This window comes from Centroberyx affinis, unplaced genomic scaffold (genome assembly GCF_046629955.1).
Source record: "Centroberyx affinis isolate AG114_WGS23_722 - 3 ecotype Tasmania unplaced genomic scaffold, CSIRO-AGI_Caff_v1 ptg000395l_1, whole genome shotgun sequence".
Taxonomy (NCBI): domain Eukaryota; kingdom Metazoa; phylum Chordata; class Actinopteri; order Beryciformes; family Berycidae; genus Centroberyx; species Centroberyx affinis.
Genome location: NW_027279063.1, coordinates 1 through 27,662, shown reverse-complemented (window position 1 = coordinate 27,662; position 27,662 = coordinate 1). Strand labels below are relative to the sequence as shown.

Sequence of the window (27,662 nt, the reverse complement as noted above, 5' to 3'; positions counted from 1 at the left end):
AATGTACAGTATTTACTGAATAAAAATATAAATATAAATAATTAATTGTAAATATTAATTATAAGAGGAGCTGCAATTTTTTTGTCCCAGTCAAAATCAAAATAACATTCAAATTTAGAATGAAAACATAAATATATTTTAAATTCCTGCATTTATTGGTTGTAGGCAGTTTACTGTACGTTATTGTCGGTTTTGTTTTGGTAAAGGGAGAGATGATTGATTGCCTTCTAAATCCATAAAAAAAACAGTTTAATCCCACAGGTAAAGGGTATTAAGTGTGAAGCCCACAGCAGCTCTCTCCCTGCGCACCGTGACGAGATGCTCTGACTCCAGCTCTGGTCCTGATGATGAACCAACTGCATTCAAGCTTTTGCTAGTGACCTCTAAAACGTCACGTTATGATGAAAATGGTCAGCTTTTTACCGTAGGCTATGTCGGATGATGACTTTGGTTCATTTGAGGTTGACGTTTTTAATTCTTATATTTTTTTAAGAGGATTCGTGTTTTCTCTGTGTTTTCTATCTGAAGTCTAAAATTCCCGGTTCGTGTCTTGGAAAAAGCCTTCACCATTCCGGAAGCAGTGGGATTTTGGGGGGTTGGTCTAGATCTGCGTCAAGCCATACAGGCATAGCCGGACTACGACCGAAAGTAAAGCAATTTCCTTCCAAAATAAAAGCTTCACAATCTCACCAAAGGCCCTACAGCACATGGTCATCAAGGAGGCTTTTATTTTGAAAGTTACGACCGGACGTCTTATTTTTGTTCTGGTCGGTTTGACAGTAGTTGGGTCTGGAAACGGCAGCAGTCAAACGTGTGGTGTCACTGTCGGACCGCAAGGATACAAACAAGGCTACACTTCATAATAACTAAGCTAAATCCTGAAGAAAAGGAGCATAAACACGGCCGGTACATGCTGCACAGCCCCTGCCTCCCTGACGAGATGGATGTCCGACATGGGCTGTAGGCTTCTCCGGCGGGACTGAAGGTGAGAGCTCAGGCGTTTGCCCCCGTTTTTGTACATAGGCTATATGCATTGGCTACTGTTGGGCCATTCATTCATTTCCCCTGCGCGGACAGGTGTACGCCGACGGCCAAGACAAACATCTATCTGTGATTACAAATAGCCCGGACTGATTTTGTGTTTTCCAACGCGCTGCTAAAACAAACTTTAAAGTTGCCTGGCGATGTGGACAGTGCGGAATGTGACCGGGAATGAATTGCGGCCATGGTCTAACCAGCTAAACTAAAATATTTATGTTGAAGACGGTACAGAGAGGCTATATAATCCCCCTGCTCGGGCCAAAAACCCCTATAGCAAATGTCATGAATGAGGGCCTGTGGGTTGATAGTGCTGCGGTGGTAAAAGCTTCGTCCCATCCTTCCCTCTCCTGTCAGGCGGATGCTGCCTGTCAGAGATTCAGTGTATTGATAGCTGATGTAGCCCCCCGTCATCGTGGCACGCCTCTTCCAGCCGGGCTACAGTGTTACTACTGTAGCATTTCCTCTAGATCTGCTACAACCAGGGATGAGCCCGCCTTAACTCAGCTGACTCACCTTCTTATTTCCCTTGTAGAGTAGAGTTTACCCATCTTTACAGGTGACATAAATACTTTTGATCTAAATCCATAGTATGCATCATACCAAGAATGATCAAACTGATGTGAGCTATATGAAGATAGGGCGTTTTAAGGGGGGGAAAAGCACAAATTAATTTTTGTTCGTAATGGTCATTGTTTGCCTTATGACTGGACAACTGGAGCTCATATTTTACCCACCTGATACTTTACCACTACATCACTTGATATAAGCTATTGGTAGCATGCAATATATGGATGTAGTACCTTCTTTTGATATTTCTAATCTAATCTAATTTCTAATCTTCATCTAGACGCATTTCAATTTTATGGCACAAAGCGGTGGGTTACTTTAGGACATCAAATGGGTTTCATCAGCTACTCATGTGCCACTTACTCACAACCTCACATGAAGCCAAAGCTTCAACTCCCTCCACAGACCGTCACTGAGTCATTCATAAAGTTTCCTCATAACGTACACAGCCGTTGGAGAGTCCACACGAAGCTCGTTTTTCAAGCTTCTTTGTAGCCGGGCTCCTTTCAGCTGCCCCAGGCACTATAGTCTACAGTGCGGATGAAAAGGGGAGTTCAGTATAGGCTGCTCTATTCAGATGTCAGCGTGACAACTTAATTAATGTGACCCAGAGGTGAACCCAGCTCCCCTAAGAAGCTGAGACCCTCCAACCTTCTGCTTCTGCTTTATTCATAGCAGAATTATCATGATTTAGGTTCATGATCTTATTAAAAGTTGTCTTTGGCAGGCGATCTGTTAAAAGTTTGTTAAACACGTGAAGTGTTGTGTTGGTCACAGTGGGATTAGTTTGAGTTTAGGATGGCATTTCAGTCCAAAGCGTCCAAGTCACTTGAGACAGCAGCATTAGGTCAGAGAGGAGAGGCAGCGTGTGTGAACACACACTGAGGTGTTGACAGCATAAAAGATGGAGCGAGAAGAAGGGAGTGAGAGAACTTTGTGCTGTATCAGCCGGGCTCCCAGCCTGGACCCGTCCTATCAAACTGACCCACTAGGTCCTGTAATCACACACAGACCAAAATAACCACCGGCCAGGAACACAGCATGGAACATATTATTGCTGTTATCAGGCCACTGAAAACAGCTGTGCGTCATGTTTTAAGACCCAACTTATCATTATCCGCATTATGGTCAGGTAGCATGTTTTTGTGTATGAGTGTGTGTGTGTGTGTGTGTGTGTGTGTGAGGAATGGCGGCTCTGAGGATGTTTGACACTGAATACCCAGCATGACGAGTCGACCCTGGTTCACCACACATTTACAAGCGGATTAGCCTAGTGCTTTTTTAAGCAGTTAGCATGCAAATAGCCTAGTAGCAGCTCATATTCAGTAGTGATGCAGGGGCTTGCTGGATAGGTAGGAACTCTGAATTGACAAGCACAAACTTTGTCCTGTTTTTTGTTGATTGTTTTGTCTGAAGTTTATACTCAGCTCTTTCAGAAATCACTGCAATCTATCTTATGTATATGTATGCACTGTTGATCATTAACAACAGCAGCAAACAGCGGCCCCTTTTACAGCGTTTACCGACCGATTCTGGGGAAATTCTGGACCAAAAGGGACACTCCACTTTTGTTTTATGTAGGCAAAATGATGGTACAAGTCAGACTCCCTCTCCTCCTGGGTCATGCCTGGATTCCATGGCAGCAGACTTCCTGTCCGGGGCCTGGCATCAGGAAGCAGGGTGCCTGCTTAATCAGGCGGGGGTAAACATGGCTTCTGAGGAAAAAGGAGGGAACATTCCACAGATGGAGCGGTGATGACACGTCCGAGTGTTTGGCAAAGATGAAGACGAGGTTACACTCTCACACATGAGCTGGGCCCAAAGACACAGTACAGATGTAAAAGCTTTATATATGTGAGAGAGAATGAATAGGACAAAAAAACACATATAACTGTTAAACTACTGTATACAGATATTCACTAATGCTTTTGACATGAATTGCTTTTGGTGTCCTTTGAGCCTGAACAGTAAGATCCCTTCTGAGCCTTTTTACAGAAGAAAGGTGTGCATCAAAAGGATAAAAGCCCCGTTTTGTTTTACTTCACTGGAGGTTTGTCACATCACACAGAGTTTTCTCACTGCAGTAGACATGTTGAGCGCTGGTAGCATGACATCTTGAGCTCACTTCAGTATTGATGTTGCTGACATCTGTTGACTACTGATAACTGCTTGGAATTTCACACGGATGGAGCGGACTGTGTTTGCACATGTCTTTGTGTGTGTGTGTGTGTGTTGTTTACATAAGGTGGGACACACATTTAGTGACACACTACAGTATCCGGGCTCTGTGTGTGTGTGTGTGTCTGTATGCGAAGAAAACGTGGCATAAGGAAACGCTGAACAGGTACAGAGGGAAGTGGGGATTCTCGGGTTGCCCTCTGCAGTAAGGACACTGCAGTAAATAGAAGCACACATGTGATAGTGTAGGTAAGGTAAAGGTCTGGATCAGTGCAGGCCCACACAGCAAAACTGTGTCACACTGTCCTCAAAAAACTTATCCGACTCTCACACTCCCTTTTTTCTGCCCTTATCTCTCACTCCCTCTGCCTCTCCTACTCCCCCCTGCCTTTTAACTCTTCTCTCCTGGTTTGTCCTCGCCCCTCCTCTGCACTCTCTCTAAAACCCCCTTTTTCCACCTCGCTCTCTCCATACCTCCCTTCTCCCCGCTCCCAGAGGATGGGCCCAGTGTCCCGGTGCCTGAGGAGATGTCTCTGGGTCGGCTCCTGCGGCGCGCCTCCTCCAAGGCCTCCGACCTCCTGACCTTTAACCCCGGGGCAGGGGGCTCATCGTCGCGTTCGGGCCTGGACGGAGAGATCATCTTCTCCAAAAACAATGTGTGCGTGCATCCCGCCGAGCCCCTGCCTGGCCTGGCAGAGCACCACCCAGGTGAGGCTGCACTCATACCTGCTCCTGAAATCATCCGCAGGGTGAACAGGAACATCTTTCCACAAGTGTTGAAACTGTTTTTTCTCTGTGGTATGAATACAATTGCTGAGTGGGCCATTTCAGGCCAGCAGGAACAGCTGTCCCTGAGAGTCCAGAAATAGGGAAATTTTCAAACCCAAAGCAGGGGGTGTGGGGGTTTTCCACCGGAAAATTGTAAGATTCAGAGACCTTATTTCCTGCATTCTGGTGACTTTTTATGTGTAAAATAACAATTAAAATATAGTACATAATATAGTAGTAGGCTAAATATAGTAGAATCCTTTTCCCAGCATGCCCGCGAGCCCGCTGGGCTTCTTCTGATGCATTTCCATCGCCTTCTTACTAGTTATCTGCTTCTTTGTGGTGGCAGACATCATTTTGACCCCCGTGCTCCACACAAAAATAAACTTGAAAAACCTTGCAGAAGGCAAATCCTTTAAAACTGTCTGAAAAGTCAGTTCGTCCTTGCACGTCGACTGAAAGTTACAGGCGTATTTCTTTTTCTTCGAGCTCTCCATTTCTTTTTTCGTGGTATATACGCATTTGGCTCCAACCATCACTGTAATAATAATGTAACCGCAGAGACTACGTTTTGATGTAACGTATTTTGATGACTGTTTGGAGACAGCGGTGATAGTATACGGCCTGGGTTACTATCTCTAATAAATATAGTATGAGGATTTTGAAATTTGAGCAAAACATGGGAGAAAATTGGGAGAAATGACACCATGGGAGAACACCGGGAGAAATGGGCAATATAAATCACAGGAGGATTGGCAAGTAAGGTGTAAATACTATATACTATTTTTGATCAGGCGTCAGAGCTCAGTGTGGATGAGGGTGGAGGGAGTTTTCTGTTGAACCTTCTGCAGGTGCCATAGACCTAGTTCACCCACAGATGTGTGATGGGAGGTGCTCTCTTCATCACCCACATGACATAACCGCTCTCGCCCACCCTGCTTTTCTCAAACATCCAGGCAAGGTGCTCACCCAAAACGGCACAAGGGATAGTGACATCAGAGCCTGTGTATTGGTAAAATGGCCAGTTGTTGAACAAGATGTATGACTTGTCCGATGAATATATAAATAGGTGTACTTCAAGAATAGAATCACCTTTCCTTCATGGCAGCTGTGTAGTCATCAATCATTAAATAATCAGTCACCAAAAACATGGGGCAAGGTGTTCATTAGTGGAAAGCTTCTAAAATCACATGATACAAGACACAGTGAAGTGACAAATGTTGTTTTTCTGACTATGAAACTCCTAGAAGGAAGGCCAAGGAGGAAGTTGGAGAGAGTGTGGTCAGTTTCTCTGGACCTGATGAAACATTTTTGAAAAAACAAGTGTGTCTTGTCACTGCTAAGGGATAAAGTACACAGGGGTTATCATTATATACAGTGTGTGCAGATGCTTTATTTCTGGATTCTCTGATTTCCCCTGTGCAACATCTGACACTGACTGGTGCTCTTCATTTGCCTTTCTCTCTACATTAGGTTTTTGCTCCTCTACTCCCATTCCCCACGCTTCTGTCTTTGATCGACTGTTTCCTTTTCTATCTCTTCTAGATTCTTATTTACAGCCCCATTTGGATCTCACTTCCTCACTCTCTAACACTACATACCTTCTATCTATCTCACTCTCCATCTGTTTTACACTCTCTCTCTCTCTCCACCATCACTTAACCACTGTCCTCCCCACCAACTTAACCCTTATGTCTACATTTCATGTTTACTTGTACTTTGAATTCTGTTGCACTTCATAATGACATATCAACTTGATCCATTGTATACGTTAGTGAGCCAGTTTTAATGTAAAACACAGTACCTGATTCTGTAAATGAAATAGCATTGAAAACAAATTAATTTTGGCTTGTAAAAATGACTCTTGGTAAGTGCATTTGCTTGTTTACCAGCCCTTGGCAGGTGAGACAAAAAGTTGATTTCATACATTGCATATAATGTATGAAATGTGACAAAACTAGACTAAAATATAGAGAGATTTTGCTAACTAAAACTAATAAAAACTAAAATTGGATATACATGGTTAAAACGTGATTAAAGGTTTGTTTAAACTAAGATTAAAGTTAAATCTAACATTGCTGGCAAAATTATTGTCAGTCTCCAACATTAACAGTCTCACTAGTGCTTCATGTAAACAGGGAACATTACTTCTTGAAAATTAGAACCCTTGTGGATGCAGAATGAAATAGTATTACCTGGGTTTACATTGTCTTATTTGTGCATGTTTTGGATGTCTGATTTTGACATTGAATTTTTCAAAATGTAAGTGAGTGGTGACTATACAGCCACAGAGTGGCCTGTATAATAACTCACACAAGTATGAGCACTGAAAGTTGAAAGTGTTCCACCACCAAGAAATGAAAATGACTTATTCATTTCCTTCATCTCTCCTTCTCTTTATCTCTCTACCATTCATCTGTGATGCTCATCTCTTTATCTGTGTGCGTATGTGTGTGTGTGTGTGTTGCATTGCCTTAACTCACCTCTCAGGTTTCCCTGTGTTGAGTAACTTTGTGTAAATATGCATATTACAACATCGCTTCAAGTCATCTTTTTGTGTGTGTATGCGTGTGTGTGTGTGTGTGTCAGATTACAGGTGGGACTGTGTTTGATTCCCTGCAGCTACCTTTGAGCACTCATGTCATTTCCTCTCACGATACCTGATGATTGCAGAGTGCAGATGAAAATGAACCGTGGTGTGTGTTGCCCCCTGCAGGCTACCTGTGCGTGCACATGGAGAAGGATGACAGCCTGGGCACCACTCTGATCCTGACCTGGGTGCCCAACTCCCGCATCCAGAGGCAGGATGAGGAGGCGCTGCGCTACATCACGCCGGAGAGCTCCCCCGTACGCAGGAACGCACGCCGCAGAGGCCGACGGTAGGGATATCTTAAATTATATTGTTTAAACACAAGGTTTTAAAGGGTCTTGAATGCAGTTAAACATAGCATTTTAAGTCTTAAATTCAGTTTCAGAGGTCTTAAAAAATGTTGTGGTTTCTACCTTTTCTGGTGTGAAATCCATCCAGTCACGCTGTGTTCTGAGAGATATACAGTTGTTTTCATTTTCACCTGAATTTCACTTGTGAATTTGGTCCTATATATCATTCTAACTAGCACTGAAAAGGTCCTAAAAAGTCTTAAATTTCACTTGCAGACACCCTGGATATGCTGCTGACCGCTAATATCATGATTACTATTATAGCTATCGAAGAGAAACCCTAATCAGAGAGGACTTGCATTAGTCTCTGTCTGTGGCCCTTCAGTAACAAACAAATATTTATCGATGCATGTACTTTAAAACAATCATATTACAATTATACTACACGTTAACACACAAAAGCATCGTTTCCCAAGACGTCCTAGCAGTGAAATCCTCTGTCTTTCATTGACTTACTGTGGATTGAGGTGATCAAATCAAGAGGAAGTTATTATGATGATAACCAATGATGCATCTCTTAAAGTACACTCCTGAGGATATTCCCTTTTAGAGAAAGTGCGCAGTATGTGCTGCACAATATTGACAAAAATCTTATTGTGAAGGAGAAGGATGTCTAGAATTTGTATACAGCTTGATTAGTAAACTAGCCTCCTGCAATTTGGAAATCGCTGTTATACCAACATTTTTTTATTACGTGTGCAGCCCTACTTCAATACCATATGATATCAACTGTGATTTCAACCACCCCTACCCCTCCAGACCCCACTCCCGCCCCCCAGCAGCCCAGGAGGAGGACGAGGACGATGAGAGGAACCTCACCAGCAGCGCAGCCGCCGGAGAGAGCCAGAGCCTGGGGGGAGAGGCCAGCGCAGAGCCCTCTCCGCACCAACAGCCGCTGCCCCCGGCCGGGGAGGAGGGCGACGAGGGCTCCTGCGAGCTGTCGGACGAGGTGAGCCGGGACAGCACCATGGGCTCGGACTCGGACACCTTCTCCTCCCCCTTCTGCCTGTCCCCCGTCAGCGAGGCCCTCTGCGAGAGCGGCGGCTCCGTCTTCCTGGACAATGAAAGCAGGTCAGCAACAGGGTAGGATTTTTGGATGTGGCAGGTGTTTGTGTGTGATTTATATTTTTTTACATGAAAGAGTTTATTATTTATTTAGTGTTTATACTTTGTTGTGTGAGTCAGTGGTGGCAAGGTTACACTGTCATCTTTCTCAAATCCAATCCATGAAGAATAAAAAGTGGGAACAATGAAAACAACACCAGAACCTCTTTCTTATGATTTAAGAGAACACTAAGTCAACGCATGAATTTGTAATTGTACTATTTTGTTAAATATTCTCTTAGTTACAACAACACTGTGCAACCACAGCACTTTGGTTATAACAGAGATTTTAAAGTCAAACTCACTTCAATCATGTGTACCACCCACCCCACCCCTCCACCCGAGCACCTATAAAGGGCTACTGCACTTATTGCTTTAACAAGTGCTTAAAAGATTTGAATTATTTTGTATTTTAATTCCCCCGCCAACATCCAAGTGTCCCCGCTTCAATGGAAAACCTACAAAAGTGCTCACTTGCCTTCCTGAAAAGTTGTCACTGTTTTTCAGACCTAATTAGGTAAAAGGTTATTTTTAGGGTTAGGTTTTGAAATAGAATTTGTGCAAAGAGTCATGGTTAGTCATGCAGCCGTGAGGCCTAGGGTTAGGGATTAGGAAATAAATATAAGTCAATAGAATGTGCTACAAATACAGTAAGGGTGTGTTTTCTGTGTGTTTTTTTTCATTACTACACTTTATAATTTGTGTTGGGGTTAGAAAAATACTCCCCCAGTGCTGCCCTTTATATCCTCTGAGGCAGGTCTTTTAAAAGTACCGCAGGTTCCCCAAAAGAAAATTGGGGAAGCTGCCTTCATTCACTACGTGCCAAAATTGTGGAACTCCCTGCCTAAAGGTATTAGAGAGGTGGGCTCAGTAGACATTTTTAAACGTCAGCTAAAAACATATCTTTTTAACCTGGCATACAATCACTAATACCTCTTTCCTACTCTTTTTATTTTTATTTTTATTTTTTTTAATATATATATTGTTTTTCTATTGCTTTTATTGTTTTTAATGTTTTTACTTATTTTATTGTTTTTACTCATTATATTGCTTTTACTTATTACTCATTATTGTGATATGGTTGTGATATGGTTGTGCCGAACTATTCATCTTTGTGATATGGGTGTGCTGAACTGTCAAAGCACTTTGAGCTGCATAGTCTGTATGAAAAGTTATTATTATATTCAAAAACGGCACTAACAGCTAATTTACTGATTATATTTGATTGATATTTGGAATTTACCTTTATTGTCACTTGTAGTCCATCTGTCCTGTGTACCATGCCCCATTATGCTCTCAGGACAAGGCATTTAATTGCTTCTCCACTGCCAGACAGAGAAACAGTAGCAGTTTTCTGTATTCAGCTAAATGACCTTGAACGACATGCTGCAATATCCTACTGGACCATAGTAGCCCAGATGGTCGTTTATCACACAAGTTACCCCATTCATCCTAAATATGTTTTTTTTTTTTTTTAATGTATCTTAGCTACCACAAGGTGGAGCCAAAGAGAAAAGAATTGATGGCAAGAAGTGCTGGTTTACAGCCTGAGGCCGCATGGTGGCTCCCTGCACTCCACTGGGAATTGAATGTCTCAGGAAGTAGAAGGCAGGTAGATGAGCTCAGTGGGGCGTATTAAATGGTTATTGGGTTGTATTGATAAGATGCGTCCATATACCTAAAATAGCTTCTGCTAAATGTTTTATAATGTTGCAGATGGCCCAATCCCAAAGCCCTCATCCTTTTCCATCTAAGTCCCAGTAGGGCGTTGAACCTACAACCTCAGTGCTGCCAGAGACCGTTCTCTAATCAAGGGAGCCATCTGGACAGCGATTGTGTTGCTGTTCTGACCTCACGGCCATTTGACTTTATGATTCCCTCTGAGGTCGTTTCCACACACAGCTATTTGGCCTGACATGTTGCCCAGAATGTGTATGCCTGTGTGTGTATGTGTGTGTGTGTGTGAGCGTGAGTGTGAGCGAGAGAGACAGAGAGTGCGAGAGAGTGAGTCAGTGTGTGTTTAAGCCTTTTAACCACTCTCAGACCCCAGCTCGCTGTAAGTGCAGTCAGTGTGTGACTTGGCAGCGCTCTCTCCTTCACAGCTTCTAACCTTTACTCTGTCCCCCCCTCTCCCTCTTCTCCTCTGCGCCTCGCTCGCTGTTAGCCTCCCCACTTCAGCTTCCCTGGCACTCGGATTCATCCTTTGTGCGGCTTCCCCCTGCTCCTATTTTCCCTCCTTCCCCTCGCTTCTCTCTCTATCCCTCTATCTGTTCATTCCTTCAACCCTTTATTTTCTCCTTTTACATCTGTTCCTCTAAGTTATTCTCTCAATATTGTTTCTTTCGGTGCTCTCCACCTCTCAAATATCTTGCCCTCTCCCCCTCCCCTCCCTCCCTCTCCTTCCTAAAGTCTGTGTGAAGCCCTTTGATTCCCAGTGCTCCCGGGGTTGTTGTGCTGGGCTGAATGTCAGCTCTCCGGATTAGAGGACTGAAGAGAGCGGTGCAGCAGCCAAAACCCTGGAACCCACTCAATCTCTCTTTCTCTCTCTCTTGCTTTAATTGACACTGTTAAGGGGCCAGGAACTGGAAACATGTCACTTGGAATCATTCAAAGAGAAAGAACCGAGTATGGGAGTGCAAGTGCGGATGAAAGGGGGAGAGAGAAGAGAGAGAGGGAGAGAGAAATCCTCAGCGATCTCCAACATGTTTTTAACAAGTTTCTTAAAAGTTTAGTACAGTGTAATAAACTACTGTTGCTTTCAATGTGCTGTCCCTTTTCGAGGCTTTAAAGACTGGATAGTTTTAACATATGATGTGTGTTTTCCTTTGTGAAAAGTCATATAAGCAAAATCCACTTTAAAACAGTAGATGAACAACTGTCAGTGAATTGGAGACTTTTGGAGAGTTTTTGTGGGCTCAGGAATGTTTGGTTACGCTATTACATCCAAATAGTTTGTGTGTTATTGCAGTGCTAGCAGGTGTGAACCCATCCAGGGTTTTGCCTCTTACTAATATCATCTGCAGAGTCCAGACTTTCTTGCTTCCAGCCTTGGGCGAAGTTGCGAACATGTTTACATCAATACTGATTTTTCTGAGATAATAGGAATAACCAGGGGTGGAAAGAGCACTTAAACATCCTACTCAAGTAGGACTGTTACTTTACTGAAATTTTACTTAAGTAGTAGTAAAATTTGTCAAGTAAATAGTAGCTCATGTATAATTTAAAATTTACTGAGTGACTTTTTAGAAAAGAGAACATTGTTGCATATGATCTTTTCCATGCAAATCTAAAAGGAGGAGAGGACAGAGTTCAAATTAGATTCTTTTAATTGGACGAAATTAGAAATTATGCAATGAAGTCCACAAACAAAGTAAAGCCAGATTATTCTTCTCTTCTTTACTGACTGACTGTTCACTGTGAATGGCTCCTCAATTTGTCAATTGACGATTATCCAGTTTCTGATGCTCATGGAGAGCCACAAAATCTGTTATCTGTAATGGATGTAATTTAAAATGTAGCCAAGTACAATACTTCAGTGAAATCATACTTAAGTAAAAGTAAAATTACTCACTTAAACAAAATATTTTAAAAAGTACAAGTACACAAAAGCTACCCAATTACAGTTATGGGAGTAAATGCAATTAGCTACTTCCACCCTTGCGAAAAACATGATTAACAAATAACACAAAATTGTCTCTTCCGGGAATTTTCGTCGTCTTTCCCCAAAGACCATTTGCTGTCCACTTTCCAGTGTGTGTGCGTGTGTGTGGAGTATCCACCCTTCATCACTCACTTGCCTCACTTGTGGAGCAAGGTGTTGTGGACTGCCTCAGGGCAGTTTGATCTCACCCAGGCCTGGAGGGACATGCCATTTACAGCAGCCTTACTCCATCAAAACAGCTTGTTTACATAATCTGCTCTCTGTATAGCGTATGGCTTGGCTACTGCCTACATTTGTTTCGAGTCAGATATGAATGGAACCCTTTGACACCGACAGAGGTTGTTAATCGCTCATTTAGTTTCCACTTGAATACAGCGCAGTAGACAGCCCACACTCTGAAACAGCAAGATTCATTTGCTTTCTGCACTCATTTTACATGTTTTTTGCATTTTTATTCCAGTGCAGAGAAACATGCAAAAACGTTTCGCCATATGTACTTTAAGTGCAAGCACAATGAAGGAAATGGCTGTTTTAAACGGGCTCACAGGCCTAGTAAACACCCCGAGTTTGACAGCCATCGGAGTTACTGAGAAAACGAGTACAGTAGTTATCTAGAAGAACTCCTCCATATTCCAGCTTGCTCAACTCCCTCACCAGAGCTCTCCTTGCCTCTCTCCCAGTCTCCCAGTACTGGTTTGTGGTGTGATACATGAGACAGAGAGCAGTAAATCACCAGATAGCAGAGGAAACCGCGCAGCCTGGATTGATCAGGCTTGTTATTTCCCCATCTGCTAACAGGGAAATGATTAGCCAGACATGATTGATTCAGGGTGTAATGGATCAGACCTGGCCTCTCTGTTCTTCTCACAGCACCGATATGCCGCCTGCGTTGCTGAATTGATAAATAGCAAGCTGGGTGAAAAGTATGTTTAGAAAATAGTTCTGTGTTTTTACAAAAGGACATTTATGACTTCACACATTGGTGGAAACAGTGCTTGTAACCTTCTTTTTTTACAAGATATTTAACTTCTAACATTTTTGGTCCAATGAAATGTTTGCATTTTTTTATATATATTCGTTTTATTAAGATGTCTACTTCTCAAGTGTCAGTGGGTTTAACACATTTCAGTGTTGGTCTGTTTCTCAGCATTAGTATGTCTTGAGACGTGTTTGAGAGTGCATTATGGTCATTAGCTATGGTCCATTCACTCTTTTACTGTGTGAGTGTGTGTGTGTGTGTGTGTGAGAGAGAGAGAGAGAGAGCGAGCGAGAGAGAGAGAATGCATGCCTGCCAGTGTTTCTTGTGGGAGAAAAACTTGTGCCTGTTTGCTAGGGTGCAGATGCGTATTTGTATTGGCCACATAGAGATTTTGTCCTATTTTCTGCGTCTTTGTGTATGTGTGTCTTCCTGTATATATGTGTGTGTGTGTGTGTGTGCGTGCGTGTGTGTTCTACTCCCGCAGCAGAGGAACCCTAGGCTCAGGTTTCAGTGCCGGGAACAACATGCTGGCCATGGGGGAATGACAGGGGAAATTGGACGGCAGACAGTGTGATTTGTGTGTGTACAGAGTTCCTGATGTGTGCACTGTGTGTGTGTGTGTGTGTGTGTGTGTGTGTGTGTGTGTGTGTCCTCAGAAGCCATGCATTCCTCCCATTCTCAGCCTCCTGGCGGAACCATATTGAGACACAAAACAACAGGGCAGGACTGAGCTTGGGATAAGCCTATATGTCTGCACAATCATCACCGGGCTAAACACCACCAGCCACTGTCTACATGATATTCATTATTAATGAATATCATGGAGAATGAGAATGGTTGAGTATCTGAAAGTTAGGCTGAGGCCCGACGAAGGACAGATTTTGTACACATCCAAAGTTTCGGCATCAGGGCGAGACAAGACAAGATCCGAGGTATCATTCATTTGATTTCATGGAACCTATGACTCAGTTCCCTACAGCACAATCAAACGTTCAAATCTTATTTCCTGGTATCCAACTTGGAATTTGAAGTCTGATTTCCACAATCCAAATCTCCCAAAATCTTGCTTCCTAAAGTTCAACTCAGAATTTCAAATGTCATTCCCTACAATCAGCTCATAATCTAAAATGCCCTTTCCTAAAATTCAACTCAGAATTTCAACCATCATTCCCTACAATCCATCCCAGCATCTGAAACCTTTATTCCTAAAAACTTTATTCCTAAAAGCTTGTTTTGTTTCCCAGGGAGCTGTGCGACGAGTCCATGACCCACTCGGCAAGCTCCGCCTCCAGCCTGGACAGCCACGCCCCCTCAGAGAGCTGCAGCCAATCGCAGGGTGTGCGGTGGGAGGAGCAGCAGAAGGTGCTGGCCCTGGAGCAGTTGTGTGGAGTGTTCCGGGTCGACCTGGGTCACATGAGGTCGCTCAGACTCTTCTTCAGGTCAGCCAGGAGTGCAGGGGTCACAGGGAGGTCACGGGGGGTCATGTTGTTTCGTGTGATCTCTCACGCTGAGTTGTGTGGTTGTAACAGTAGGTTTCAGGACAGTGTTTGTTTGGTTTATGATACTGAGTGGAGAAATTGTCATCATTTGGATGGAAATGAATGTGAAAAGTATTTAGGTGAGAGTCTGAGTCTGAGTTTTTGAGAAAATGGTTCATCAATCATGAATTTGTGTGTTATTTCCCTTCACAATGTCTTTGACTTTAATGTTCTCCTTAGTTTACGCTAATAAATTAAAGATTCCTTCATATCTGTGGAGAAAAAGGTTTGGGTCAATGTTATTTTCTTACCTTTACCAGCCTGTATTGTACTGTTGCAGTGACGAGGCATGTACCAGTGGCCAGCTGGTAATAGCCAGCAGAGAGAGCCAGTATAAGATCCTCCACTTCCATCACGCTGGCCTGGACAAGTTGGCTGAGGTCTTCCAACAGTGGAAGTGCTGCAGGGAGACCCAGCTCAAAGACCAGGTCAGGCTATAAAACAAAGTCCAGTTTGGCATCTAGCCTCACGGGTAAATTTCAAATGGCAGTTCGTTCTTTTCCTGTGTCACATACACCCTCACACTCCCTCTGCGTCTCTCTCTCTCTATCAGGTGTCAGATGAGAAGTCCTGTATGCAGTTTTCCATCCGGAGGCCCACCCTGCCCTCGGCTGAGACCCACCCAGAGGAAAAGCTTTACCGGCGGCTGGACGTCACCACCTGGCTACGCCACCTCAACCAAAATGGACAGGTGGAGGAGGAGTATAAACTACGCAAGGTATGTCTGTGTGCGCGTGTGCATTTTTACAATCCTATGGGATCCAATTGGCCCCACAAGAATAGAAAAATAGTTGTGTGTTTATTTGAGGACTGTACAGGAGAGAATGTATCACTGTGTCTATGAGTCCAGTGAAAAAGCCCACAAGTTGATCTCACCCTCTACTGCACATATACTGTTTACTGTAGTCAAGCCTCAGCTTTTTTTTCGCATCCTCCTCACAACTATATGTACTGAAATGCATCTTGAAAGTCAAACCTGAAAGTGTGTAAGTTTCAGTCTTAATCAGCACCCCGCTCTGCCTCTCGTCTATAAATGACGAGGGGGGGTTTGGTCTTGGCCAATCTGCCAGTTTGAGTCATTTGACATCTCTGGGATTGGCTCATTCAAGGTTAACCAAGTTGCTGAAATGACTCAGCGGCAGTTAGATTGCGGCCAAGACGTTTCCTCAGTATACTAATAAGTGCCGAGGCAGCAGCTTTTTCACTGGACATGTGAATTATAAGATGCGTCCTTCAAGGGTTTCAGTATTGCAACAACATTCGTCATCCCATTGCAAATGTAAGTGGCAGACTATCAATCGCGAGCAGCTCTCAATGACTCATTGACTCTCAAAGCCATGAAAAATAGTACATCTACTAGTTTTGCAAAGTCATAGTTGAACGCAGAAGAGACTGTGCCACCTACACCGCTGTCTGCATGTCTTGTATGCATGTGTTGTATTCACACAAATTGCTACCGGAGGTGATGGTCCAATGCTGACGCTAGCTGCCTCCGTTAGCCCCGCCAATGTTTGAGAGCGCGCCCTCTGTGCTCACTCTGTTCGTTCACCTCCCGCTCCTCAACAGGCCATCTTCTTTGGCGGTATCGACCCGTCCATCCGTGGCGAGGTGTGGCCCTTCCTGCTGCACTACTACAGCTGCGACTCCAGCTCCCAGGAGAGAGAGGCCTGGAGGCTGCAAAAGCGCGCCGACTACCACGACATCCAGCAGAAAAGGTGGGAGAAGCAAGGAGAAAGACAAAGTGTGTGTGTGTGGTATGGGAGGATGGAGATGTCTTGGCAACTGATAATGTATACGTGCATGCCTTGAAATGAGTTTTGAGTGACAAGCACTGAGTTATCCTGAGCTATAACAGCGCAGACAAATTGATACCGCTGACAATTCATTTTAAAAAATCTGACAGAGACTTGCCGGTATTTTGACATTGATACAGTGAACAAACCATCGCATGGCTGCGGTATTGGCTGCCAAATGCTCAGTCAAATAAACATTAAACCATATGTGGGTCTTTTGTGGCTTCTCATCGCAGGCACAGAGCAATCAATAGGCACAATCAGGGAAGTGTTAAGGGGAGGTGCCGGGTGTGAAATAAAAAGTCTCTGGGGAAAAAACATGTCAGCGCTTATCAGATCATTCTCTCACATCAGTAGGAAGAAAAACCCAGCTCTGGTACGCACACACAAGCACACACGCCCACACACACACACACATGCACACACACACACACGTCTCTGAGTCTGCCCCACAGCCAGTTGAGTGTGTATGTGTATGTGCGTGTGCGTGTGCGTGTGCGTGTGCGTGTGCGTGTGTGCACATATTTTCTCACATACCACCTCTCCGTCTGTAATGAAAATGATAATTGGACAGGTTTCAGCCGTATGGCCTATTAACATTTTGAATACATCAGAAGGTCTTATCTAAGTCAGGTAATTAGAGCCCTTGGTCTGACTCTGATGTGGATTCCTATAAAAACCACTTGACTGGAGCAGCCTCCAGGGCCACTGGTTGATCATTAAGGAACAAGGATAACAGTTACATCTCTCCTCTCCCTCATTTCTGATAACTAGGCAACTGCATATGGAAGCAACACAGCTGCAATGAGTTCATATACAGTCGCTTAAGGAAAGACTAGATCACTGCAGATGGAGGGGAAGAAGTGGTGAAGGAGAGAGAGTGAGCGAGAGAGAGAGAATGAGGTTTAAAATATTGAGGCATCTGCTACTGTGGAGTTGAGTTGTTGTCATTGTGGAGAAGCTGGTGCTAAATCACTGTGTTGAATGACCGCCCTCCCTAACACTGAAACACTGCTGCTTCAAAGAGTTATTGTGGTCATGATTTTTGTTTGAATGATCAGTAATAAATTGTGATTGAATAATGCAACCTACTCTATGCTGAATATAGGAAAATGGACAGCTGGCATGAAGAGAAAATGGTTACATCTCAATTTTGGCGCACCAGTGAATACGGTGCCAAAATTGCTCTATTGCTTGCTGGCTTAGTGGAAGAGAAGGAGGAAATTCCATTCCGTTCCCTCTGTCATTCTTTACCTCTTTTTCCTCACATCTTGCCATTCTTTCCATTTCTGCCTTTCTATGTTCTGTTATTGAACCAGAATGTTAAAAATCCGACTTTTGACATTATACAGTGCAGATGTGATATTTTTTTTCTGTTTTTAAACAAGTACTAAAACTATCATGCCTGGGTCATGTAGTGTCAAAAAAGGCACTTTCTTTTCCTGTGTAAATACAGCCTCAGAAATAAAGTAATTAGAACATGTACTGAACTCCTGACTTCCAACCTCCAGAGAGAGAGAGAGAGAAAAAAAAGAGAGAGAGAGTGTGCAGGGAGGGTCCAACAACACAAACACAGGGCCTCGAAACTAAACAGTTGCGCGGCGTTGCATCAGGTGTGCTCTCATTATTCCTGGTGGGGCCACATGGAAAACAAACAGTGTTAATTAAATCCCCTCTGCTTGTTAGGACTTGACTACATTAGTGCCGTACATGGAGTATGCTACTAATATATCCTGTAACATTTAGAGGGATAGATGTGGATTTTATGGTTGTGGTTTTATCCTCAAAGGAGCGTTTGATGGTGAAATGCCCCTTCAGCCCACTGGTTGCCCACCTCCACATTTTTAGTTCATTTTTAGCTAACCATTAGTCTTTTACACCAGAGTAACATTTGCGGTAAAGATTATGTGATAATGTTTTATTTTTTTCCCTAATTATCTGGCATTGCACAATACAATATTTACCTAAATGATTGCATTTTGTTCATAAGACCTTTAACTCCCTTGCTCCTGTCTGTCTAATCTATCATAACTGCGCCATTTCACAGAAATGTTACATTAATTAGCTGCTGAATTCAGTCTTGATGAAGAAAATAGCTGCAGGATGAAACTCCCTGTTGTTTCCCGTATGTAACTCCTTTTCTGCCGGGTGTTTGTGTGTTTGTCCAGGTTGTCCATGAGCCCGGAGGAGCACAGCGAGTTCTGGAGGAAGGTCCAGTTCACGGTGGATAAAGACGTGGTGAGAACGGACCGCAGCAACCTCTTCTTCAGAGGGGAGAACAACCCCAATGTGGAGATCATGAGGTCAGAATACCTCTCTTAATTTTCACCCTTCTTTATCTTTTCTTTCTGTCTCTCTTCAGATTTTTTTCCATCATTTTCACCCTCTCCATGTCCTTTTTTGGCCTCCTCCTAATCTCTGTCTATCTTTGCCTCTCCCTCCCTTTCCCTCCGTCACCTTCTCAATCCGTCCTTATCATTCCCATCCCATAGCCCAGTGCACAGGAGTACCTATTCATTTCATATTCTGAACCCTGGGGGAGCAGCAAATGAGTTTCATGCTTTATTGACTCTGACTAAGCTGTTAGAGCACTTTTGATGCATACTCAGAGCTAATGGCTTTCTAAACGAGGAGCAAGAGGATTTAAATAGCATATTAGTTTAGTGACTCTCATCACGGCTCCTGGTATTTGTGTAGGTATTATGTCTGTAGTTGAGACTGGGTGGGTTGATAGCAGCACTGCACATGTCCAGTGGCAGAGCCTTTTATCCCACTGTTTCTCATCTCACATCTATTGTACCGACTGGGTCATTCAGTATTAGTAGTTCATTTGACCTAAATTAAATATATTCAATTGACATTCATGTTTTTTGACATTTGATATAGCACTAATCACAATAAAACATCCCCAAGGTCCTCAATAATTTTATACAATATTTACCAATGCATGGGTACTGTCTGGGAAATTTTCTTCAAGGTTGTATCTATACACAAAAATAAAAGACAGGGGAAAAACAAGAAAGATCATTAATTAGCTCCCCGGTTACCACAAGAGTTGGCATAGCAACCAAAAAAGCAGCAAATGGAGTGTTTGTGTGGGACACTGACAGTATGTTCACATTAGAGGTGCTGTTTTCTGCTGAGACATTATAATAGGACTAACATGTCCGTGGCTGTTCCTGCCCCAGGCGTATCCTGCTCAACTACGCCGTGTTTAATCCAGACATGGGCTACTGCCAGGGCATGTCAGACCTGGTGGCCCCCCTGCTGACTGAGGTCCAGGATGAAAGCGACACCTTCTGGTGCTTTGTTGGCCTCATGGAGAACACCATCTTCATCAGCTCGCCACGTGACGAGGACATGGAGAGGCAGCTGGTGAGGATGTTGAGTGTGTGTGTGTGTGTGTGTGTGTGTGTGTGTTCATAAGGATAAGGTTTGACTTAGAACTACGGTTATGCAAAGAATAAGGTAGGGTCATATAATTAGGCATTTAGTGGATGAGATTAGATAATGACTGTAAGTCAATGGAATATCCTCATGTATAGCACAGTGTGTATGTGTGAGAGGGAGTACATGAATTTGCATGTTGAAATGCTTGTGTGTGTTTGAGAGAGAGTGCCCGCCCACCTGTCTGTTTATGCTTGCATGTATGTACAGTGCTTACATGTATGTGCTTCCATGCATGCTCACCCTCCCTCCCTGACCGCCCCCCCCCCACCCCCCCCCCCACCCCCCCACCCTGCAGATGTATCTGCGGGAGCTGCTGCGCCTGATGATGCCCCGCTTCCACCAGCACCTGACCAGGCTGGGGGAGGACGGCCTTCAGCTGCTCTTCTGCCACCGCTGGATCCTGCTCTGCTTCAAACGAGAGTTCCCCGACACCGAGGCCCTGCGCATGTGGGAGGCCTGCTGGGCACACTACCAGGTCAGGGCAAAGTCCAAGTAGCTCTTTTGCATACACACGCTTGTAAAAAGAAGTTTGAATATATATCAGTGAACGTGGCTTTGGCTATACACCGTTTGATTCACTACAGAACCAATCATTTGGTTCTCAACCTGTAGCTGGGCATGCAGAAATGCACCATTAACATTCTCCTAGACAGAAAACCAATTTCACAGAATGAGTCCATGTTTTTCCTTCAAAGTTTGCCACCGAAGAGCATTGTAGTCCAATTGAATGCCCATAAAAATGTAATATTACTTTATGGTCTTGTATCAGGGTCCAGTAACCAAGTGACAGCACGACAGCACTTGACACGTTTTGCTAGCTGGGTAGTGTCCAATATTGCTGTTTCTGCTTCAAGCGATCTGTTCAAAATCCCTCTGAGAGGCACTCGGCTTCAGCTGCAGGTGACGGGGGAGGAGATAGGAAAGTGAGACGTTGGTTTTAGATAGAATGTCACATACAGGATGGACTGATCCCTGCTGTAGACCAAGAGGAAGCTTTTCTGACTGCCTAAAAAGGATCAAAAAGAGGTTTTTAATCCAGACATGGAGATGGATTTTGAAGGCAACTGATATTGGCTATTAGACACAAGTCAATTAGTAGCTCCCATGGATTTGCTAGGCAAGATGTTTTTGGACATGGAGAGCCAGCAACTCTGGGTCATGAGGCCATATAAAGAGGCTCTGGTGTCGATCTCAGAGCCAAAACCACATAAAACCAGAAGTATTGAGTCTGCGCTCCAGAAAAACGTTAAATAAGCAAGAAAAGAGGGAGATAATGTGGTCAGAGAGAGACATTTCAGAACCAACATAACAAACAGCCAGCAGCAGTGGGTCTTCTCTGGAGACGATTTGCATGGTGGAAAAGGGGAAGGAGCGATCCAGTGAAATAGCAAAAGAATAAAGAGTTCTGCTGAGGAAGGGCTGAATGACCTAGAGAAGGACATGTGGAGCAATGCCAGAAAAATTGACTTCCCATTAAAGAGTGAGATCGTTGAGAAGCTAGAGAAGGGAAAGAGGAAAGAGGGAGACGTGGAACCAGAGGCAAGAGGAAAAAATGTGTTGGCAGCAGACTGGCTCAGAGAAATCCTTCATGGTGTCAAAGATGGCCACTCTTTGATGTACCCAGTCAGCGGGAAGACAAAGAATGAGGTGTAATAATATAAAAATATCTGCCCTTGGCATACATGCATATTCTCCTGTACCCAGAACCTGAAAACCTTTAGCGCTCTGTTTCAGTTAAACTGCGGTCATATTCCGTATATTTCAGGCCATTCGGGAGGCTGAAGATGTCAAAAATTTTGAATGCAGTGCGATACATTTTTGAACAAGATTTCAATGAATCTTAATGTGCATTTTGTGCAGATATGCTCTCTGTCTTCCCTTGTTCCAAGGTAACTTTCACTTTGTTTTAAATTCCACAGAAATATTCTTGCATACAAATATTTTACCCCTGAGCAAGGCATGAATTGACTGAATACAGTATTACAGTTTTGGCAAATTAAAGCACTTGTTCCCAAGCAACCACAGCAAGATGTCATTGCGGTGACCTGAGATCACATTATTGGATTTTTGGGTGGAATCACAAAAACATCTGCCTAATGGGCTCCAAGAAGATGATAAACTGAGATAGCAATAATATTTGAAAGAGAACCTTAAAATTAATCCTAATGGGAGATTTTAGATCAGCCCATTTCCTGCTTTTTATGAATAATGCATCTGTCAAGTAGGTGATACTCACTATTACTATTACATACTATTTATTTTCTACTGAATATGCATTTGTCCACCACCACAACTCCCCTCCTATCAAATGAATTTGTCATTGATGTCCTGCGCTACCCGATAATAAATAGCCTCTCCCTTTCTTCAGACGGACTACTTCCACCTGTTCCTGTGTGTGGCCATCATTGTACTCTATGGGGAGGATGTAACAGAACAGCAGCTAGCCACTGACCAAATGTTGCTCCACTTCAGCAACCTCTCCATGCACATGAATGGAGAACTGGTGCTACGCAAGGTGATATCTTAGCACAAGGCTAAGTCATGCGTGGATGACACAATAAATGCTATTGTCTGTTTTCTTGCTTTGCTATCATATCCTTGCAAGTCATGATTATGTGTTTAAACGGTTCTGTTTTGTTTCTCTGCACCTCTCTGCCCCCACTGTGCATGGCCAGCCATTACTCTCAGAATATTATAATATCCAGCATTATATGACCGTGCTCAAAGCATTTCTTCCACATAGCATTACAATTAATCCAAGCCAGTGTAGTGCTTGTGTCCAGGAGCCCTTCCCAATGCTGCAGGAAAATATCTTTGACACACTGTAGCCTGCCCACAGAGGCCTTGAGGTGCTAAGTGCGACGCTGCCATGCCATGCAGAGGATTTATGATCTGCATCCCTGCTACTGTGTCTGTGTCCACATCCTCATGTTTATGGATGCTGCGTTAGTCCTGCTGCAACCACAGCCAGCATAGCCTGAGTTCATGTTAGCATGCAGCTGGTGTTACCCCTTTTGTTGTCACCCGTAAGAGATTTTGCATCCCTTGCTCCACAAGCAGACCGGCTGGCTTTACCCTGGAGTTACCACAATGTAACACTGACCTTGACTTTGTTTTGTTATCTTCTACCCGAGGGACAAGGCTATTGATTTACTCAAATGTTTAATCTACTATGTTTGATATTTGCAGTTAGCTGTTTTGCATCCATATCTCGTGTTTCCCTTTGTTACCCCATCTCACCAGCACATGACCACAGCCACACTTGTTTTCACAACCACTCCATGCCTATACCTTTCTCAGGCCTCTCTTCTTGCTCTTCCAGGCCCGCAGCCTTCTCTACCAGTTCCGCCTCCTACCCAGGATCCCTTGTAGCCTACACGACCTTTGTAAACTGTGTGGCCCAGGGATGTGGGACAGCCGCTACATCCCCACTGTGGAATGTTCTGGTGAACACCCAGATTCACAGAGCTGCCCCTATGGAGGCACCTCCACCCCCCAGCCCTCCTCGCCCTCCCCATCAAACACACCCTCGCCCTCGCCGAACCTCACACCCACCCCTCCCCCGGAGTGCAAGAAGGGCTCTAAGACCCGGGATATTTTCACCTTCCGGAAACAGTCCTGAGATGGAGATTATGGGGAGGTTTTGCTGGTGTTGGCTGCAATTAGTACAGCAAGGGTTGGATCCATCTCTTGGATTCCTGAACTATTTGCTGCCCTCGGACTCCTCTCTCCACAGTCCCTGCTTCTAGTTTGCAATCAGCATCTTCATAAGGAGTTTTGTCACTTGATCCTTTCATGTGGTGCAATGTGGAACACTGCCTTATAAGAATGTATTTCAAACATTCAGTATCACATCCCTCCGGGCGGCACGGTGAGGATGCGTTGCTGTTGGGTGGAATGGGCAAGAGGTGAAGAAGCTGCTTTCCTTTTTGGAGGAGAATGGACAATCACCAGCCACTATGTTGGTCTGGAGCAATTTCAGGTTCTAGTCTGTTGCTGACTTGGCACGCTGCCAGTGGCTTCGTGGGAAGGGGTCGCATGTAGGGTCTGAGGCTACTGGGTTGAATCCGTGCAAACTCTCTCAAGGGTCAAACGAGACTGGGGAGTCATTCACGGGACTTGAACTTGAACTTTGGAAATATTCCTATGCTCACAATGGAATGTTTGTGTGAATAATCAAATTATATGTGCATATCTCAAGTCTGAGCAAGACACAGACCTTTTTAACATGAAATCCAAACCCTTGATGTAAACAAAGAAGGGTCAACCCACAAATAGGATTATGAGGAATTACTGGTACTTTTAAGTTTGTTCAATTTAATTTTTCAGATTTTTCAGAGTCAATAAGTGTATGTTTGCGTTTACGTCAGCAATTACAAATATTTAGCAATATTATATGGTTATATCCTTGCATGAGCGATTCTTTACATATATAGGGCACAACTTGTTTGTTGAAAAACACTTAAGCCCAAAACAGAGGTGAGAATGTGTTTACACGACAAACACTCACATCAGGATAGGGCTACACATATTTCCTTATCAGATTGTGGTAAGGAACTTTCTCATGGTTTCTCTCTGTATCAAATGGCGCATCGCGTCAGGAAGGAGGAAGCTAGCTGCAAGTTTCCTTTTGATAAAGTGAGATATAAATTAATATGTTACCTATCGAAGCAATAGGAGCTGAAATATGAAGATGCAGAAACATTACCGCGGAATGTCTGATGAATGAGGAGAGATACAAGAGCACATCCTGACTGTGGTATTGGATGGATGTGACAATATTGTCAGCCAAAGGGAGTGTAAGGGCATAGATCATGCTTATTTCGCGACAGAGAAAACAATGGGCTTCTGTTTTTACTTGAAGTTTTGTCTTCTGTGTTTAATCATGTTTAGACAGGGTGGTGAAAAATCAACAGCACAGTATCATTGTTTGTTTCCTAGCATTCTTCCCACTCACTTTCAAATGAATGACTGTCAACAACGCACTATCAACACTAAACCAAGAGAATCAGTCCACATGAATGTATCAGTTCTTTGCTTCTCTCACTCCACTAAACAGTGTGCTTCGCTTTGGGGTGTGTGTGTGTGTGGGTGTGTGTGTGTGTGTGTGTGTGTGTAAGTGTGTGTATAAACTGTAGTGACCTCCAAACATCTGGTAATGAGTTGGAGAACAGCCTTAGAAGGCCTCCTCCTGACCAATCTACTTAATTATACCACTCATCATGGAGAGAACCAGGGAGAGAAAGAAGAGAGAGAAAAGCCAGTAGTATAGACTCTCCAGCTCTGCGCTGCAGAGAGAAGAGGACGGAAGAGAGATGGAGAGCAAAAGGGACTATTACACAGAGTAATTTTGCAAGCTTTAGGCTTCACACAGTGAAGTACAGCGATCTGCATCTTGCCTCTGTGATTTGCAAGTCCTAGTTGTAAAGATGGCCTCCACTCTGAGAAATTCCCAGGAGGGCTTTGAGTGACACTCCTGGGGGGGGGGGAAACATCTTCAAATTGCTGCTAAAAGGTAACATTAGGATCTCAAATCTCCCTTCCTCCACCTCCCTCTCTCCCACCCTCTCTCTCCCCCTCCCTCTCCCTCTCTCTCTCTCTCTCAACATGCAGTCTCTGCAAATGACATACATTACTGGTCGTTTTCCCTATTAGTTATCATGTGCAGCTGCTTGCTAAAAATGCCTGGAGAGTTTTGGAGATTGGGCGGCCACTTTAGATTGAGCTAACCCAGAGCTGCACAAATGGAAAGTAACTGGAGTGTGTGTGTGTGTGTGTGTGTGTGTGTGTGTGTGTGTGTGTGTGTGTGTTTGTGTGTTTGTGTGTGTGTGTGTGTGTGTGTGTGTGGGGGGGCCTATATGGGCCCATATGAATTTTATTAAAATGTTTATTGAAATCACATTGTCTGCACACACTGTAAGTCACTAGCTTCATTAATTGCTACTCCTATTGAAAGGAGTTGTGACCAGTGATCACTGAATGTACAATATTGCTGTCAAGCTCTATGATAATGTATTGCTGTTAACATCACCGAAAAAAGAGGCTATTCTAATTCTGGGTCTTAATAAAAAATACGATCATACTTTCTGGCAACATTTCTAGATAATGTTTTACTGAATAACAACATCTACCCTAATATTCTCCTAATTTTGTAGTTGCCAATTCCCAATGAACTCCACAGTCCCCCCTGTCAGCCGGGGAGGGTGTAGACTACCAGGTGTCTCCTCCGACAGACATGGAGTCGCTAGCCACTAAAGTTTCTCCTGGAGAGTGCAATGCGTGCGAAGGTTCATGCTATCTCCTCCAGATCCCCGCCTCCCCACTGAGCAGGTGCCCCGACCAACCAGTAGAAGTCCCTCTTTCAATGACGAGGACAGGCTCCCTTGCCGGCATCCCACCTGCAATCAGTGCTGATTGTGTTTGTAAGGACCCCTGGCCAAGCCTGAGGCACTGCTGCCAGGATACAAACCCGGTGGTGGGCTATGGTTTTCCTGCTGTGCCACCCGTGTGCCCCAAAAAAACGATTATTTATGTATCCAGTTCTAAACCTAATGGAAGGTGACACCGGGAGGAATAACTAATATAAAATGCTTAACCATGCCTATTATATTCCATAATAACCTGGATTGTGCACCAGTTTTGCTAGAAACAGCGTGGGGAGAAACCGTGAGACAACTTACTTACTTTAAGATACTCAGTTTTCCAGCATGCGTTGCACTACACTGAGCACTACACCCCCGCCCCCAGATGAATGCCATTATGTCAGGGTGCGACTAATTAAAAAAATGGGCATGGCCAACTGAGGCAGGAGAGGCAAGAAAAACATTGTTTGCTTAGCACAAAGCTAGCTAACTTAGCTGGACTAGCCTAGAAATAGTTGCCAAGCAGATGTACAAATGATACATAAAAAGAGCAAAAAGAATCGAACATGCCTGTCACCTTCTGTGGTGCCACAAAAAAGTGATTGTCTTACACAAAGTTCAATGTTTGCATTGACACTTTCATTGTCAGCTGTGGATTCAAGCAAAAACTGTGATGTTCCCATCATTGCAGCATATACTCTCAATCTCGTGGGCATGGCTGTGCAAAATCCACCTGTCACTGGTCGCCCGAGCCTCTCCAGCCCCTCTCTCTGTTCCAGCAACTCTTTCCCCGGGGAAACTGCTGGTCTCATGGTGGCAGCTCTTGCCTCTTTTGCAAAATCTCCTCAGCAGTGAAGAATTGCTGAAGTGTGAACTCTGATAAAATGTGGTTGACAGTGTTGCCCATTACATTTTCGACAGTGGCATTCCTCTCTGCAGCCATAGTTACCTCAGCTTTTGGAAGTAAGCAGAGTCCATTAGCTAACAGGATAATTTGCTAGCCTTTTCTGTTTTTTGCGTAGTCCCATAACAAAACAGTGTCGAGCCAACAGAAAGCCATCTGCTACTACTTGTAGTTTTCACAATAACCACGCAATTTGTAACATAATTTTGATGTAGCAAATCCTGAAACCCAGATTTAAGAAAATAAAAGTACTCAAGAAGATTTGGTATTTCCAATTGGAAGCACTGACACTGCTGTGTTCGCTTAAGGACCTATTAAATTAGGTGTATGTTGTTTTTCCGTGTTGCCTTTCTTTAATTCTGCAAGAATAAAAGGCA

The 27,662-nt window shown here is 43.9% G+C and overlaps 1 protein-coding gene across 1 annotated transcript; it reads left to right on the top strand.

The window, feature by feature from the left end:
* The first annotated feature begins 814 nt into the window (after positions 1-814).
* tbc1d16 (TBC1 domain family, member 16) lies at positions 815-25,470 on the top strand. Its single transcript, XM_071516236.1, has 13 exons — positions 815-985; positions 4,282-4,494; positions 7,271-7,433; positions 8,254-8,565; positions 14,483-14,677; positions 15,057-15,204; positions 15,330-15,494; positions 16,343-16,491; positions 18,738-18,872; positions 19,758-19,944; positions 20,315-20,494; positions 22,388-22,534; positions 23,342-25,470. The coding sequence occupies exons 2-13, from the start codon at positions 4,314-4,316 to the stop codon at positions 23,639-23,641; spliced, it is 2,262 nt and encodes a 753-aa protein (XP_071372337.1). The 5' UTR covers positions 815-985; positions 4,282-4,313; the 3' UTR covers positions 23,642-25,470.
* Positions 25,471-27,662: the final 2,192 nt, after the last annotated feature.

Coding starts and splice junctions, on each gene's coding strand:
- tbc1d16 (XM_071516236.1), top strand. CDS start 4,314: ATGTCTCTGGGTCGGCTCCTGCGGCGCGCCTCCTCCAAGGCCTCCGAC. Junction 8,566..14,482: donor TTCCTGGACAATGAAAGCAG/GTCAGCAACAGG, acceptor TTTGTTTCCCAG/GGAGCTGTGCGACGAGTCCA. Junction 16,492..18,737: donor CACGACATCCAGCAGAAAAG/GTGGGAGAAGCA, acceptor GTGTTTGTCCAG/GTTGTCCATGAGCCCGGAGG.